Raw genomic sequence first — 15,262 nt, 5'->3', positions numbered from 1 at the left:
GGATTTTTAGTATCAGGAGATAAACCACGTGGGGGTAAGACAGCACAGGTACCTTTAGGGGCGGTGGTCTGAGGGGGGTCAGATATACAAATTAACGAAACTAGTGTCGAATCTATACTTTTCGGGGTCGCTGGGATGAATAGTGACACTCCGGATTGTTATTATCAGGAGACAAACCACGTGGGGGTAATACACCCCAAGAAACCTTAGGGGCAGGGGGGCAAGGGGGCTCAGATACAAAAATCATCAAAAGTAGTGTTGAATCCATACTTTTCATGGTCGCTGAGATGAATAGTCACACTCCGGAATTTTTTAAGTCCATGTTCAGCCCCCTTTGTGGTAGGGGGCGATGGGATAGTGATATATGAAAATAATCGAAAATAGTGTCGAATCCATAGTTGTCGGGGTCGCTGAGATGAATAGTAACACTCCCGATTTTTTAAACTCAAAGTTTAACCCCCTTTAGGGGGAGGGGGAGTGAGATATAATACTAATCGAATATACTGCCTAATCCATAGTTTTCCGGGTCGCTGAGATGAATAGTAACATTCCGGATTTTTAAAGTCCAGCTTCAGCCCCCTTTGGCATAGAGGGTGAGAAAGGGTGAAAAAATAAATTGCCAAAAAATGCCCCCGTTTGGCATAGAGGGTGAGAAAGGGTGAGAAAATAAATTGTCAAGAATGCCCAAGGTAATAGATGTGTGTATGTTCCAGTATGACTTTCAAGTATGACTTACTACCTGGAAAATATACTGTGTGAGTAAGACGCCCCTAGAACCACTTCGGAAGCGGGTGAAATATATAATCCATATTAATAAATAGAGGTCAGTTTGGCGCGATCAATGTATATACTGTACTGTGCATATATAAATTATGGCATAAAAATGAAAACAGACGTGAATTAATGAGACCATTCTAGGCATCCTAGAAACTTGAAACTTGGTACCAGACAACCTGATGACTTCAGGATCCGTAGCAAAATCTAAAATTCTCAAAATTCTCTGAGGGGGACACGTTGGGAGTTTCAAATCTGCATAAGAACACAGTCGGTGATATTTATCCTGAACGATAACCTATAGGTTTCATGGGCTTAAAAGTTTCCTAAAAGTCCTAATTTTTAACCCCTCTCCCATATCAAGATGGCAGAACAATCTCCCAGACGAGTTAGAAAATAGAAATTTGCTAAATAATAGTTTTTTGCCTGTAACCGGTGGAAAATTTAGGAGATGTTTAAATAATTTATTTTTTACCACCAAAAATATCGAAATATGGAGGCAATTTTAATGACGTTGCAGACCTTCCTATCGAGGTATTTGTTGGCTAAACGGTAAGTCGTATCACAAAACGGATGGCACAATCTCTGTTCAATTTGGAGTGATCTACAACTTTGGTCCTATGACTTTTTGTCGTATCTCTATCCCTTATGTTAAATTTGGCTCTATTTATGGATTTACCTAAATTTTACACTTTGTACACGTATAGTTGATGGTTTGATTCACTTGTAGGAAAGATGGGATCTTCAAATTCTACACGAATATTGTCCCACCCAGCCAAATTCTATGTTTGAAGGTGTCGCATAGATATCTGAAAAGTAATTCACTGTGTGAAAACCTTACACAAATTTCACCCTATTCAACGTTTCTAAAATAATCTTGCCCTTAAATAGACGAGATACGAGGAAATATCATAGGGCCAGCCATTTAGATAGCTAAATGAGGCCAGAGTCGATCTTTTTATACAATCCGTTTTTCAATATGAAGTTATTCTGTAAATGAAGGTGAACATGCATATACTTCCGTATGTATGTCGATCTACATTTATTAATTTAAGTCGATTTGTAGCGATCTAGAAAGGGGTGTGTCTTAAATTGTAATTAATACTTTACAAATCAATACTGACTCTCAGCAGGAGGGCGTCTGCTGTTGTAATCAGTACTCCCAACATCGACTTTAACTAGCTCTCCAACCCCTGTGTACCATTGTAATATATAATTCTCTTCTTGATTTGACCTGCAGAACGCAAGGGAGCGTGCATTTTTAAAAACTCTTTTACCTGATTCTCTATAACATTAGGTATAGGTGCCCCCGATTATAAACAAATTTACCCATCAAAATGTGACTGACGTTACGCATAGTGAATTGCGGCAGACAAGTGGACCTGGCGTTATCATCATAACTTTGTAACTCGCACTTTACATTGGAAACAACGTCTGCGGACCTCCCTATGCTTTTTCTAGATAACGCCAAGAGACATGCAATTAAATTTCTTTATTCAATTCATGTACAGCAATTTACTTCGATATCCGTATACATTGTAGAATACCGTAGCGAAGCACGGGTGCATTTGCTAGTCAATGTATAAAAATGGCAAGAAAGTTAAGTATCACAGTGCAATAAACAATGTTCTAAACATGTCACCTTCACTGGAAATACTACAAACTTTTAATCATGACTTTACACACAATATTTAGATCGCGATATTTGATTCTCTTATCTGTCTCGTATGACTTTGCTGGTGAGATGTAGTGTTTCCAGTGCACTATGTCTTCTGGTATGGGCTTGAATAAATTTGTTACTTTCATTGCCCTGTCTCAGTCTCATCCTTGACTTTGACAGTATGAAAATGACTGAGGTATGAGCGATGCTAGTAATACCATTCCTTATGCAGCCAGAACCCTGTTATGAATGGTGTGAAAATATCGCTCATAGGGTCAGTTGGTGCATGCATTTCAGTAGGCTTGGCAGACTGATATGTAATAGGAACTTCTGGCTCGGTGAGGAAAGCAGCGGGAAACTACCTCACTTCTCATTTCCCGAGTATGCCTCTTCAGTGACGCCTAGGCTGTTTATGACAGCTGTTAGCGGAGCTGTGCAGGATCAAACCAGCCTTCGGGCTGAATATCCAACATACACATCTGTCTCATTTTCCTTTTAAAAAATGTCAAATCCTTGTGATTTGGAAAAATATAATTTGATATCGAGAGATATCGACATTTTATCTTGATAATATCGGTATATCGATATTTTATTTAAATATCCATATCCAGTGAAACATTGATGTTTTGATATAGGCCTATCCCTAATAAAAAACAAACAACATGTAACTGCTAGGCTCCAGTTTTTCTGTTCGGAAAATCGCTCCCGCAGGAGAGGTCAACTTTTTACCATGGTAAACTCGAAACCAAATCTGGTGCAACAGAAATGCTGCTTTACTCTGTTAAACTATAAAGTTTATCAAAACGTTTACCGAGGTTGGTGCATTCGAGCAAAAGAGCGGATACTTGACCGATGAAAGGAAAATGAGCTATAAAACTGGATGTAGCAGAGACAAGAATGCCTAGGTTTGCGGAAGAACATAACAGGCTCAATAAATTAAGAATCTGCGTAGTGAGAGGAAGGATAATGCTGTCCGGAATGTTCAGGGAAGCAAAGCTCAGATTAACCAGATATGTAGGAAGGGGGCATCGGAAATGCTGCCAAGAGGAAAAGGGAAAGAAGGGCGTTCCAGAATACAATAAGATCATTTGGGAAAATTAAGAATTAGTGGTATTAATGGAACGATGGGAAGAAAATTAAAATTCAGAGTAAATTTCGTGAATAACCTATCAGCCTAAAAGAAAAAATGTCGTGACCAACACAGTGTGGATATGGATGTACTTTACAAAGTAGACAGTTAAGTATCACAGTGCAATAAACAATGTTCTAAACATGTCACCTTGATTGGAAATACAACAAACTCGTTAATCATAATTTTACACACAATATTTAGATCGTTTATATTTGATTCTCTTATTTATCTTTTTTTCTTGTCGTGTCTGTTTAAGATCATTTCGGTTTAAACTGTGCTGGTTTATGTTGGCCAAACTTGTAGGAAGGTAGCAACGTGGGTTAAGGAACATCCCAGGCACTTTCTTTTTTTGCCAGCCAGAGAAGTCTATTGTCGCATCAATTCATTTTTTATGCAAGTTCTATCTTTTATAAAGAAAACCATTTTATACCTACAATCATTCGTGAGGCGATAGAAATTGCTAAACACCCGAATAATTTTAACAAAGGTGACGACTATATACTGAGTAGATCATAGCTACCCTCCATAGTCGACTCGTCAATATTTTTCTCCTTGACTCTGGAGGCCCAGGCTATCTTGAGTCTGGTTACTACGGAGTGACAGTTGCTCTGAAGACGTTCCTAGTCGCAGGTTTGAAACGCGTCAGCATATTACAAGCATTATACAACCTAATATCCCAAAATTAAGTAAATGAATATCATTTACTGATCGTGAATGTCTACTTCTTAAGATGGACAGCATTCAAGAAAACACATCAGCCTATGTTGACTTGTGGAGGAAATGAGACAAAACAGACTCTCATAGAATAATGAAATATGCATACTGAACCCACGTAGTGGAACTAATTGAGCTGACGAGGAAAAAAATACATTTTGAACTCACCTCTAATACTCAGGAGGACACCGTGTTTCATTTTTGGATCCGTGTTCACTTGACACTCGTATTGCCCTTCATCTCGCAAGGCAACTCCCATGATTCTTAAGTTCCATCCGTCACTGTCAGGCTTGTGAAGAACCTCAAATCTGCCGTCAGAAGTGTAGGTGTGCCTTCCAGACGTTAGGATGTGGAGGTCACGAGTTCTGATCCACGAAACCTGAAACAACAGAGATTACATGATGTAAATAGCTGGACATGGGCGCTTTGCTGGTCACCGCAAGTCGTGCATGTGCAAATATTTAATAATAAAAAAGTACTGTGTAACCACAGATTAACGCTTTATTACTAAACGTGTTTGTGTGAAATAAAAACCGGGCAAATACGTTTAGTTGCACGTTTAGTGCAAATAACAGCTAAGGCCCAGACGGATGTAATATCGTCGGACGTGAAAGTGGAGATCCAGTTTGCATACAAAACTAAAAATCACTAAATTCCTCCATGAAAGAGTACAATTATTTCAGAAGGAGTGGACGATTATGAATTATCGTTTAGTGCAGCCACAGGTAGCGTCTATATTTTAAAGTACACTGGTCAATATAAAATTAAAAGTATTCAAAGACAGGGCAGGCAGTGGAATGGGAAAATAGATCGCTTTCTAATAAGTGAATGGCTGCACGGATATAGAAATGGCTGCACTTCCCTGTGACACGTTGACCGTGCTGTAACGTCTCATCGAACCCATATACATTAAATGATACAACTCTGCCAGAAAGGGACTCGGACAAATGCTGTGTTTGCACTTGTGTTTAAAGTTTATAATGAAGTCTACCAAGGGCTACTAAGGCTATCGGTGAAACCAAAACCTCAAATGAGAACGATGCGAATCTAAAGTAAATGATAATGTAAGCATCTGACTCATTGTTCCATTTACAAAACTTGAAAGCAATGAGAAAAAACACCGCTCGTATTTTTGAGTGCAAGTCATCGGAGACTGATATTGCAGCCCAAGCGTTGCTTCCCTCTCCCCTCAATTCGCCTCGCGCGGCTTGATGCTGAACCTCGGATAGGAGCGGGGACCGAGAGGATAGGTGTGCGAGGCTTCGCGACGGGAGAGTTCAGACTCGAAGTTCTCCGGAAGCCTCCGAACGGACACGATTGACCCATGTACTACGGTGTCAAGTCCACGTGTTTGCTGTTGCATAAACAAAGCCTTCTTACTGATTGTTTATAGATGAGAAAATTATGTCTGTATTTCAGTTTTATTACTGTTCTCAGAACCCGTGATCACTGGTTGGACATCATCACCGATTTACCGAGGAAGCTAATAAACCTGTGAACGACGGGTATAACCGCTGGTAATGCTGTAAAAGTCTATATTTTAATTAAATATTATTAATAATAATAATAATAATAATAATAATAATAATAATAATAATAATAATAATAATAATAATAATAATAATTAGTGCATAGCATCTGGAAAGGATTGATAGTGACCTAATGAGGATGAAATGAATGGCGAAGACGTCATAAATACCCAGTCTCTAAGCCAGAGAAATTAAGCGTACGAGAAGGTTGATTCCATGAATTGAACAACCAGGTCCATCAAGCCAAAGGCAAGCATTCTATCCACTTAACAACAACACCGGGTTTTAATTTGCTAAATACCGAGCTCGATAGCTGCAGTCGCTTAAGTGCGGCCAGTGTCCAGTATTCGGGAGATAGTAGGTTCGAACCCCACTGTCGGCAGCCCTGAAAATAGTTTTCCGTGGTTTCCCATTTTCACACCAGGCAAATGCTGGGGCTGTACCTTAATTAAGGCCACGGCCGCTTCCTTCCCACTCCTAGCCCTGCCCTGTCCCATCGTCGCCATAAGACCTATCTGTGTCGGTGCGACGTAAAGCAACTACCAAAAAAAAAAAATTGCTAAATCCTAGGCTACCATTTCCACTGATCAGGTGTTGAATACTGACCGTGGCAGAGGCCAGGGCAGTAGCTTGTGAAACAGCCTTTAGGCTACTCCGGTGGCTCAAAACAATTAAGGCTTGACGTTTATTAAACAAACTATCGAAAAGGGGTAACCTAAGTCTAGTGGTAGCCCACGTCTTGATTGCAGTTTACGCCACTGCTCTAAATTACATACATTTGACCTCGTATTCCTGAGAATTTCAGGATGGTCGTAGCTGATGTCCTAGCTGGTCTCTCATAGCTTATTTTGAGCGACAATCTAAGCTAGAGAACAAATACGGCATACGCCACCATAGCTTAATTGGATAGAGCAACCGACGCGAAAACGGGAGGCTGTGGGTGTGGATCGCCATGGTGTCCAATTGGCCATTTTTGTTCTATACTTAACATACCGACCTAAAATCATTGACAGTTTTTTCAGTGACAGTACCTGTTTCTACTTGCGTTACTCTTCACCATGAAAGTCCTTCATTTTGACATAGTTTGTGGCCCTTCCTTTTCTTTCCCCAATACCTTGAATTTTCGAAGTGTCGGGCTTTTTCAGTTCCCTTTTAATTAGTGATTAGGGAGGATGGTTGCAAAGTCGCATTCCATCCTAAAACATATTCACCATTACCTCATATGCCTAACTTTTTATCCGGGTGGTAGTACAATGTTTCCGCATTTTTCTCCACAGCAGTACATCTAAGAACTAAGTTAATTGTTTGTATATGAAAATACATAATTGAGATGTGGGAAAGAAGAATATAAAGAAGAAAAAGAGGAAGACCCAGAATAAGAAAATATTCTCAACCTGAAAGACGGGCATTGCGGCGGTATGAAATGTGGTAGAAACATGTGTTAAAACCAAACTCCAAGCTCACTATACTGTCTGTCAGTAATTATCCCAGAAAATGGAGGGTGCTCTCCGGGTGATGACTATGTTGTAAATGTTCAAATGTGCAGGCATTGATCTGCCAATGAGTGACGTTGCGGCAATTATCAACATCAATCATAACTGCAAATGGAGCGATCACATTAAGGTGTACACAGCACCGTTCCAGGTCTCTCTGCCATTCATCAATGCTCTCTGTTTTTATTGTGCTTTCTCTGAATCCTGTAGATCAAAGGCTGGTTTCGTCGCGTCTCTGTGGACAGCATATTTGGTAGTGTGCCAGTTTGGAAAACAAACAAGTTAGTTATTCGCGCTACAAGGTTTTATTACGGTGGATTATCAATAATTAACGGTATTGTTAGAAAACACCTTCGAAAATAACATCACTAAAATGGTGACATTTGTATTGACATTATGTAGTATTGCATACTTTCTAACCTACATGAAACCAGCTCACAGAAAACAAGACTGCGATAATATACATAGTTAACCTCCACAAAAGAGAGATCAATTTCCCAGAAAATCTGTGTGATACGCAACACTCGATGTTGTAATGTAGTTTCCACCCAATTTAATTTTCTTAGTTTCCTTATGCAGCCAGTCCTTGTTATGAATGGTGTGAAAATGTTGCTCATAGGGTCAGTTGGTGTATGCATTTCAGTGGGCTTGGCAGACTGATATGTAATAGCAACTTCTGGCTCGGTGATGAAAGCAACGGGTAAGTACCTCACTCGTCACTTCCCTTGTACAACTCTTCCGTGATGCCTAGGCCATTTTTACATCTAATGGCGGAGCTGTTGAGGATCCAACTAGCCTTAGGGCTGAGGATTGAACATACATAAATACGACTACGACAAACAAGCAAGCACGTAATCTCACTTGCACTGAATAAAATTAGAGTCTTCCCCGGTTTTTTTTTTTTTTTCCTTCCGAATGTTGAACTGTCACGCCCAGCACAATGAGAGTACATGCAGCGTTAGAAAACTCAAGTGCATAAGAGGGCTTTGTCCTTTAAAAACCGTTAACCACTGGTTTCACAATTAATGAATAATAATATAACTTACATACATGTTACATAGCTTGGGCAATAATGCAGGAAAGTTTTGAAGATTAAATCGAACGCAGTCTTTACAAAATGGTTCCGAAATTAACTTCAGATCTTAATTTCGAGTACCCTCCCACAGAAGCCTCCATCTGTTATAATCAGAAGTCATTCGCACTACTTTCATGCCTGTCACCTCCAGCTTAGGAATAAAATATCCTGAGTCTACCCAACTCACAATTCTGTATATTAAAATGTGTGAGATAATAGCGCCATGTAAGCATTTTTTTTGTCTGAGAACTCATTTCTCCTTTATAGAATACCAGTTGATTGAATTTGTGATTATCACTGCTTCATCTTTATACGTTTTGGCTTACCATACTACCGTCCTGGGAGTAGATATCCTGAGAACTCTTTGCAATTTCATATTCTCTGTCTGGTATTCGATTCCATTAGGGTTTTTTCCTAACTAGAGAAAAGTTAGTTAAAGAAAGTATGATTTTCATAGCATATTAACAACATTTCTCTTCAAGATCCAAGAGAGGAGGTTGCAAGTTTCCAAGACAGATCGCCATTAAGATGTAAATGAAAAATAAATAAAACTATAGAATGTTATGAGAAGTAATTTGCAAACTCGCTGCTAAATTTACAAACGCAGCGTCGGTTTGAATATAATTGTTTTCAAAATACATGTGGTAACTAATAAATAAACCAATAGGCCTATTAGTGCAAATATGAAAGCCACACAGTCATAATTTGCAATCAACCTTCAAATAACTTATACCAATTAGGGCAACCACACTTCATTACTAATTGCGTTACACCGACAGTTAAAATTGCTACATATAACTCAACACAAGTGAAATACGGGGTGGAATCACTCTTAATCCTTTCCGGTGGCATTCGACCAAGCTCTTTTATGATTTTTACCAAATAAAATATGGAATCATATCGCCCGACTCCTGGGCTGAATGGTCAGGATTCAGGCCACCGGTTCAGAGAGTCGCGGGCTCGTTTCCCAGCCGGGTCGGGATTTTAATCACGTCTGATTAATTCTTCTGGTTCGGAGACTGGGTGTTTGTGTTTGTCCCAACAGTTTCCTCTCAGACAACATACTACACTAACAACCACCACAGAAACACGCAATAGTGATTACATCCCTCTAGAGGGTGTTGGCGTCAGAAAGAGTATCCGGCCGTAAAACAGGGTCAAATCCACACGTGCGACATAGTTCGCACCCGCGACACTACAAGTATTGGAAAAAGTGGCAGAAGCAGAATAGAATAATATAATAAATATTTGATCACAGTACGTCCTTAAACGATGTCTTCAGTTATTCAAATCATATTTTGCTTCCCTAGGAGGAACAAGGACTGTCTCAGTATAATACCGCACTGACGATGGGCAATGTGAATATAACGTCTTTAATATCGCTTCATTTTGTTCCTCGAATTTGGCGGTAACTAATTCGGGCTCAGGACCCAACATAAAAACCAATGTGTGGCCTCACACAATATGGTCTCCCACAGTGGGCAACGAGCTATGTGTGACCGTGGCGGTAAGAGATTCGAAATATCTGGACTGTAACACGTACCATATTACACGCACGATTATCTAGGTTGTTTTATACACGTATTGCGTAACAGCTTAGTATGTAAGTATGGAGGCATCATGTTATTAGTATGCCAAAATTAATTTCTAACATTGTAATGTATATATATGTGTTATAATAACTCAGATATTTCGAGTATTTATTTGTTAAAATTATATATATTACTGGTAAGAATCACACAGCTTTTCCTGGAACATTTCAACATAGCCTACTTGTGTAATCTTGGGTAAAACCATGGGCATGAAAGTCCGGGTAAATCAGTCATATGCATGTGATAAATACAGGACGGAATATTTAGCAGAGTGTTTAACCATTAAGGAGTGATGGAATGGAGTAGATTCCGTTTTGAATGAAGTAGAAAATGCGATTAGCGAGAACATAAATACGTAGGAAGTGTTAGTCTGGGGAGGATTGCTCATTCGGATTCAGAGGATTGAGGAATTATGATTCAGAGAACTCATGACGTTACTCATTTTGTTCGGTGGATACTTATTCTGTGGTGACTCTCAGTCCGTGCTCATTGATTGTGGATCATGATTGTTGTCAGTGTATCGTGCTGCCAGTCCGATATTTATATATTTATTGTACCATTGTTGGAAAGTGAGCGATAGAGTGTGGACTGTCTCAATTCGGTCGTACACGAACTATCGTCAGTCTATCGGGCTATGTGGGATTAGCTCGATAATAACTGCCAAGTGCATCAAGTTGGATGGCACTTTATGTCAGCGGTAACTAGGCATATCATGCTCAAGAGAGAATTATACGGCGCGAGTTTGGAGACACATCATCGCAGGGTGGTCGAACTGAGGACGACTCTGGAATTTCAGAAAATGAGGCTTCAAATCCAGGCACGAATGCAGGAAGCAATAGGAGTGAGTAACCACCTATTATAAAAGTAGTAAGAAAATGGAGAATAATATGGTGGATTAGAGTTGTTCTGATTTTTCCAGAAAATTGTAAATATTAATTTGTGAAATTTTATATGACCTTGTTTCTTTTTTAATATATAGATATATTAGAGTCAAACAGTTAATTATATTTATTAATGGTGGCCTTATAAGCATCCTCCTACCTTCTAACGTTTGCAAAGAGTAGTAGGTAAAGCCCAGTCAGCAGAGTACCAGTTTTGCAGCTCCATGAACACGATCTGAGTAGACTCCTTAATGTTCTACCATGTATTCTTCTTCTTCTTCTCCTCATTCTTCTTCTTATTATTATTATTACTATTATTATTATTATATTTATAGTAATTTTTATTTAATCATTTAAAATTGTATTTCATTGGAAGTCACCAAGTTATATTACATTCAATTATAGTAAGAGAACTAATATTATTAATATACATCTTTTAATGTTAAAATTGATGATTAATGATGGAGCGAGTACATTTTTTTAGTAAAATACATTACAATGGTTAATGGTAGATTATAAGATAGCCTATATATATTGTTGGATATAATCCATTTCATTGCTTTTTTATACTGAAGAGATGAAATAAATGCCTATGTCGGGGTACGTTTAAGTTTTGACAGTTTGCCTGTTACGGCATCACGGAACATTGAATGGGTGGATTTTCATGGAACTTTTGCATTTAAGTACAAGTAAGAACTTGTAGTATCATAACTATAACTTTTTCAAAAATTTCGGCAAGTAGGGGCCTCAAGCATAATACTGAATGTATCTAATTTATTGTTGGTTTAACAGGAAAAGTGTTCATGAGAAAATCAACTGTGTTTAGACTATTATTTATGTGTTCTATGAATTCCACCGATGAAGTGAAATGAAATGAAATGGCGTATGGCTTTTAGTGCCGGGAGTGTCCGAGGACATGTTCGGCTCGCCAGGTGCAGGTCTTTCCATTTGACACCCGTAGGTGACCTGCGCGTCGTGATGAGGATGAAATGATGATGAAGACGACACATACACCCAGCCCCTGTGCCAGTGAAATTAACCAATGATAGTTAAAATTCCCGACCCTGCCGGGAATCGAACCCGGGACCCCTGTGACCAAAGGCCAGCACGCTAACCATTTAGCCATGGAGCCGGACGCCGATGAAGTGAAAAGTATTAAATATATTATCGACGGTCGTATGAAAGTTTAAGTCTAAGAGCCCATATCTAACCCTGTGGACAGTTGCTATGTAAATCACCCTGATAACATTTACATTATACGTAAATCTGTAGAGATTCTAATTTCCTAATATAAACCTGATACTTGACTTTTATACAGGAACGAAGAGACCTACGTGCCTAAGTATCTCAGGAACAATTTGAGGGGCCGACAAAAATGTAATCATGCACATGCCGAATGATTTCACTGTCAGTGACGGATACCACAGCAATTATTTCATAAGAGTGCATTATTCCCGACCGACAGAAGGAAGGGTGATATGGCTAATAGCTATTACTGCTTACTGACGAACATGGCCATTTTTAGAATTTATATTCTTCTTCTTCTTTTCATACACTTTTCCCCACACCCTGCTGGGATCGAGTTTTGAAGTAAATATGTTGTACATATTGATTTAATCCTGTTTTGCGTCCGGATGCCTTTCCTGACACCGAGCGAGTTGGCCGTGGGGTTAGGGGCTCGCAGCTGTGAGCTTGCATCCGGGAGATAATGAGTTCGAACCCCACTGCCGGCAGCCCTGAAGATGGTTTTCCGTGGTTTCGCATTTCCACACCAAGCAAATGCTGGAGATGTAACTTAATTAAGGCCGCGGCCGCTTCCTTCCCATTCCTAGAGCTTTCCTATCCTATCGTCGCCCTAAAACCTATCTGTGTCAGTGTGACGTAAAGCAAATTCTAATCTTACCTGACACTAACACTACTGTACCTTAAGTGATGATGTATTCAGTATAGCGTGTTCCTGTGGTGGTGTGTGAAGAGGAAAGAATTGGAACAAACACCTGGTCCATGATTCAGAAGAATTAACCATATTCGATTAAGATCACTGTTTCGCCCGAGGTTCGACCATTTGAATGGAAGCCCTCCATATTCAGGGTTGCCGACAGTGGGGTTTGAATCCACTATCACCCGAATGGAAGCTCATAGCTACGTGAGTGAGCGTGAGGTACTTGCTCGGTGGGACTATTTTTAAAATTGAACAGTTATATATCTTTCCCTTAACACTGTTTTTGCTTCCGATAATTAGAGCCCTGCGCGGATATACAAAATAACATCCGCACCCGCATCCTCATCCGCGAATGGTTATCCGCATCCGCATCCACATCCGCGAATGGTTATCCGCATCCACATCCGCGAATGTTTACCCGCATCCGCATCCTCATCCGCGAATGGCTATCCGCGGATATTTAAAATATTTACCTACAGTATATTACACCCAAGATATTGAAACGGATAGATCTATTAATACGATAGGTCTGACACCTAGCACCAGAACCCCTACAATCACAGATTTATGAGGGATTTTCTCTTGCGACAACTACCGACGTATTGACCTCTGTTCCTTCCTTCCATAAATTGCGCGCAGAAACCAGTTAGGCTTAGGTCAGATTTACGGCTTTATGATCTCAGGGCTCTGTATAACATTATTCTCCCATGCCGTTGTCAAAGGTTGCCTGACTACGAGCATGAGTATACCTGAGTGAAAATCGATAAACATCAGCATTTAGAAATTATCAACAAAATTATCCGCATTGGTATACAGTTTGTATCCGCCAAGACACTAACTTCACGGATATCCGCATCCTTGCAGGGCTCTACCGATAATGTGGTTGAGTAACATTGTTATTCAGCACCGTGTGTCGTAGTGCGAATAGCCAGCGTCAGCATGCCGCACCTTAACGATGAACGTTTGCGGGCTTGCCGACAATTCATCTGATATTTCGGCTCTAGGACATTTCGTACTACGAATTCGTACCACCCGACATTTCGTTCCCCTTGACCGGTTGATTATCAGCGAAGTGTCAGCTAATGGCTTTAAAATATTTAGGTGAGGACATTCCATACCACTTGAAGGAGAAGGGAAATATTGCGAAGTAAAAGCGATATCCTAATGAATGTATTCATCTGTATATCCATCGTCCACTACTTGCACAGAAGTCTTCGCACGCTGTGACCAATACTGATGTTAACCTTCCGTCGGGCGCAACTGATCTAATTGGCACACGTGTTAATTCTTACCTCGTATTCGTCTTCGCGGGGACCTAGCTACTTCCACCTTTCAGTACTTTACTGTTTTCGCCTGACCTTCAAGCCCATATAGGCCAGTTCATCAGAACCTTTAATTTTACTTATTTGATAGTGAAATAATGCAGTGATATTTTCCGTCCTTATGTTCGTCAGGCACATCGCGTCCGAACACGATGTAAGGATGTAGCCTATATTTATATCGCATTGTTTCGTTTCAAAATTCATACTTCAAAGAAGTCGAGTTTTTTATGATAATATTTACGTAAACATAAGTATAGTTTAAAGAGCAATTATTAAAATAATATAGAAGTTTTCTTCATCAAATGTAAAGTATTTTTGTCTCTCATTTCTAAAGTGTGTCTATCAGGCCCATTAAGCTGGGTTCACACGGTGCGAGTAGACTCGGAGCGAGTGGACTAGCATGATGTGTGCGCATCTCCTGGCCAGCTACTCGCATATAATGGATGTTCACACGACGTTGTATTCGCGTCTGATTTAAGATGGCGGACCTCGTAAGGGAAAGGATATCAGCTGTTGCTGATATGTTCATTGTCGAGTTGGTAAATAGTGTTGGAAAAATAAATAGAAAGGAAAAGGTAATGTGAGCGCGAGAGTGAATTGCATGAGTAGTGCATTCAGTGCGTCGACACATTTTTTACGTGAAGTTCTAGAGGGGGATGAAAACACATTTAAAAATCACTTACGACTCACTGCTATCCAGTTCGATGCAACACAAATATGAGAGCGGCTTCAACTGCCCGTCTGAAACTCCAGGTTACACTACGGTACTTGGCGACTTGTGACTGTCTCAGATCTTTGGAATCTTTATATCGAGTTCCAAAGACTACAATATCCACGTTTGTGTCGGCTGTGTTGGATACGATCTATGATGCACTGAAAGAATGCATCAAAGTGTGTTCGCATGTATCAATTATTAAGTGTCAAAGAATATTATACATTGTTAAACATTCACTCAGCCCGGTAATATTGAATGGTTTACAATGTAGGTATTATATTCTTTGACCCTTTAATAAATGATAGACTACAAAGGAGTAATAAATATATACCGATAAATAATTAAATAAACAGTTTCCTTCTAACATCAATGTTGCTAGAGAGGGTTCTTAGCCCCCGGTCGATACGGTAAAGACATTGGCTACACTTGCAAG

General features: G+C 39.7%; 1 protein-coding gene across 2 annotated transcripts in view; it reads right to left on the bottom strand.

Moving 5' to 3' along the window:
- LOC136858661 (peroxidasin homolog) overlaps positions 1 to 15,262 on the bottom strand; it is a 990,357-nt gene that overhangs the window by 105,292 nt on the left and 869,803 nt on the right. For both annotated transcript variants that reach the window (XM_067138374.2, XM_067138375.2), the window contains exon 4: positions 4,449 to 4,659. In XM_067138374.2, coding sequence (XP_066994475.1) covers positions 4,449 to 4,659 — 211 coding nt within the window. The remainder of the gene's footprint in view (positions 1 to 4,448; positions 4,660 to 15,262) is intronic.

This window comes from Anabrus simplex, chromosome 1 (assembly GCF_040414725.1).
Source record: "Anabrus simplex isolate iqAnaSimp1 chromosome 1, ASM4041472v1, whole genome shotgun sequence".
Lineage (NCBI taxonomy): Eukaryota > Metazoa > Arthropoda > Insecta > Orthoptera > Tettigoniidae > Anabrus > Anabrus simplex.
This window is presented reverse-complemented; position numbering and strand designations above follow the sequence as displayed.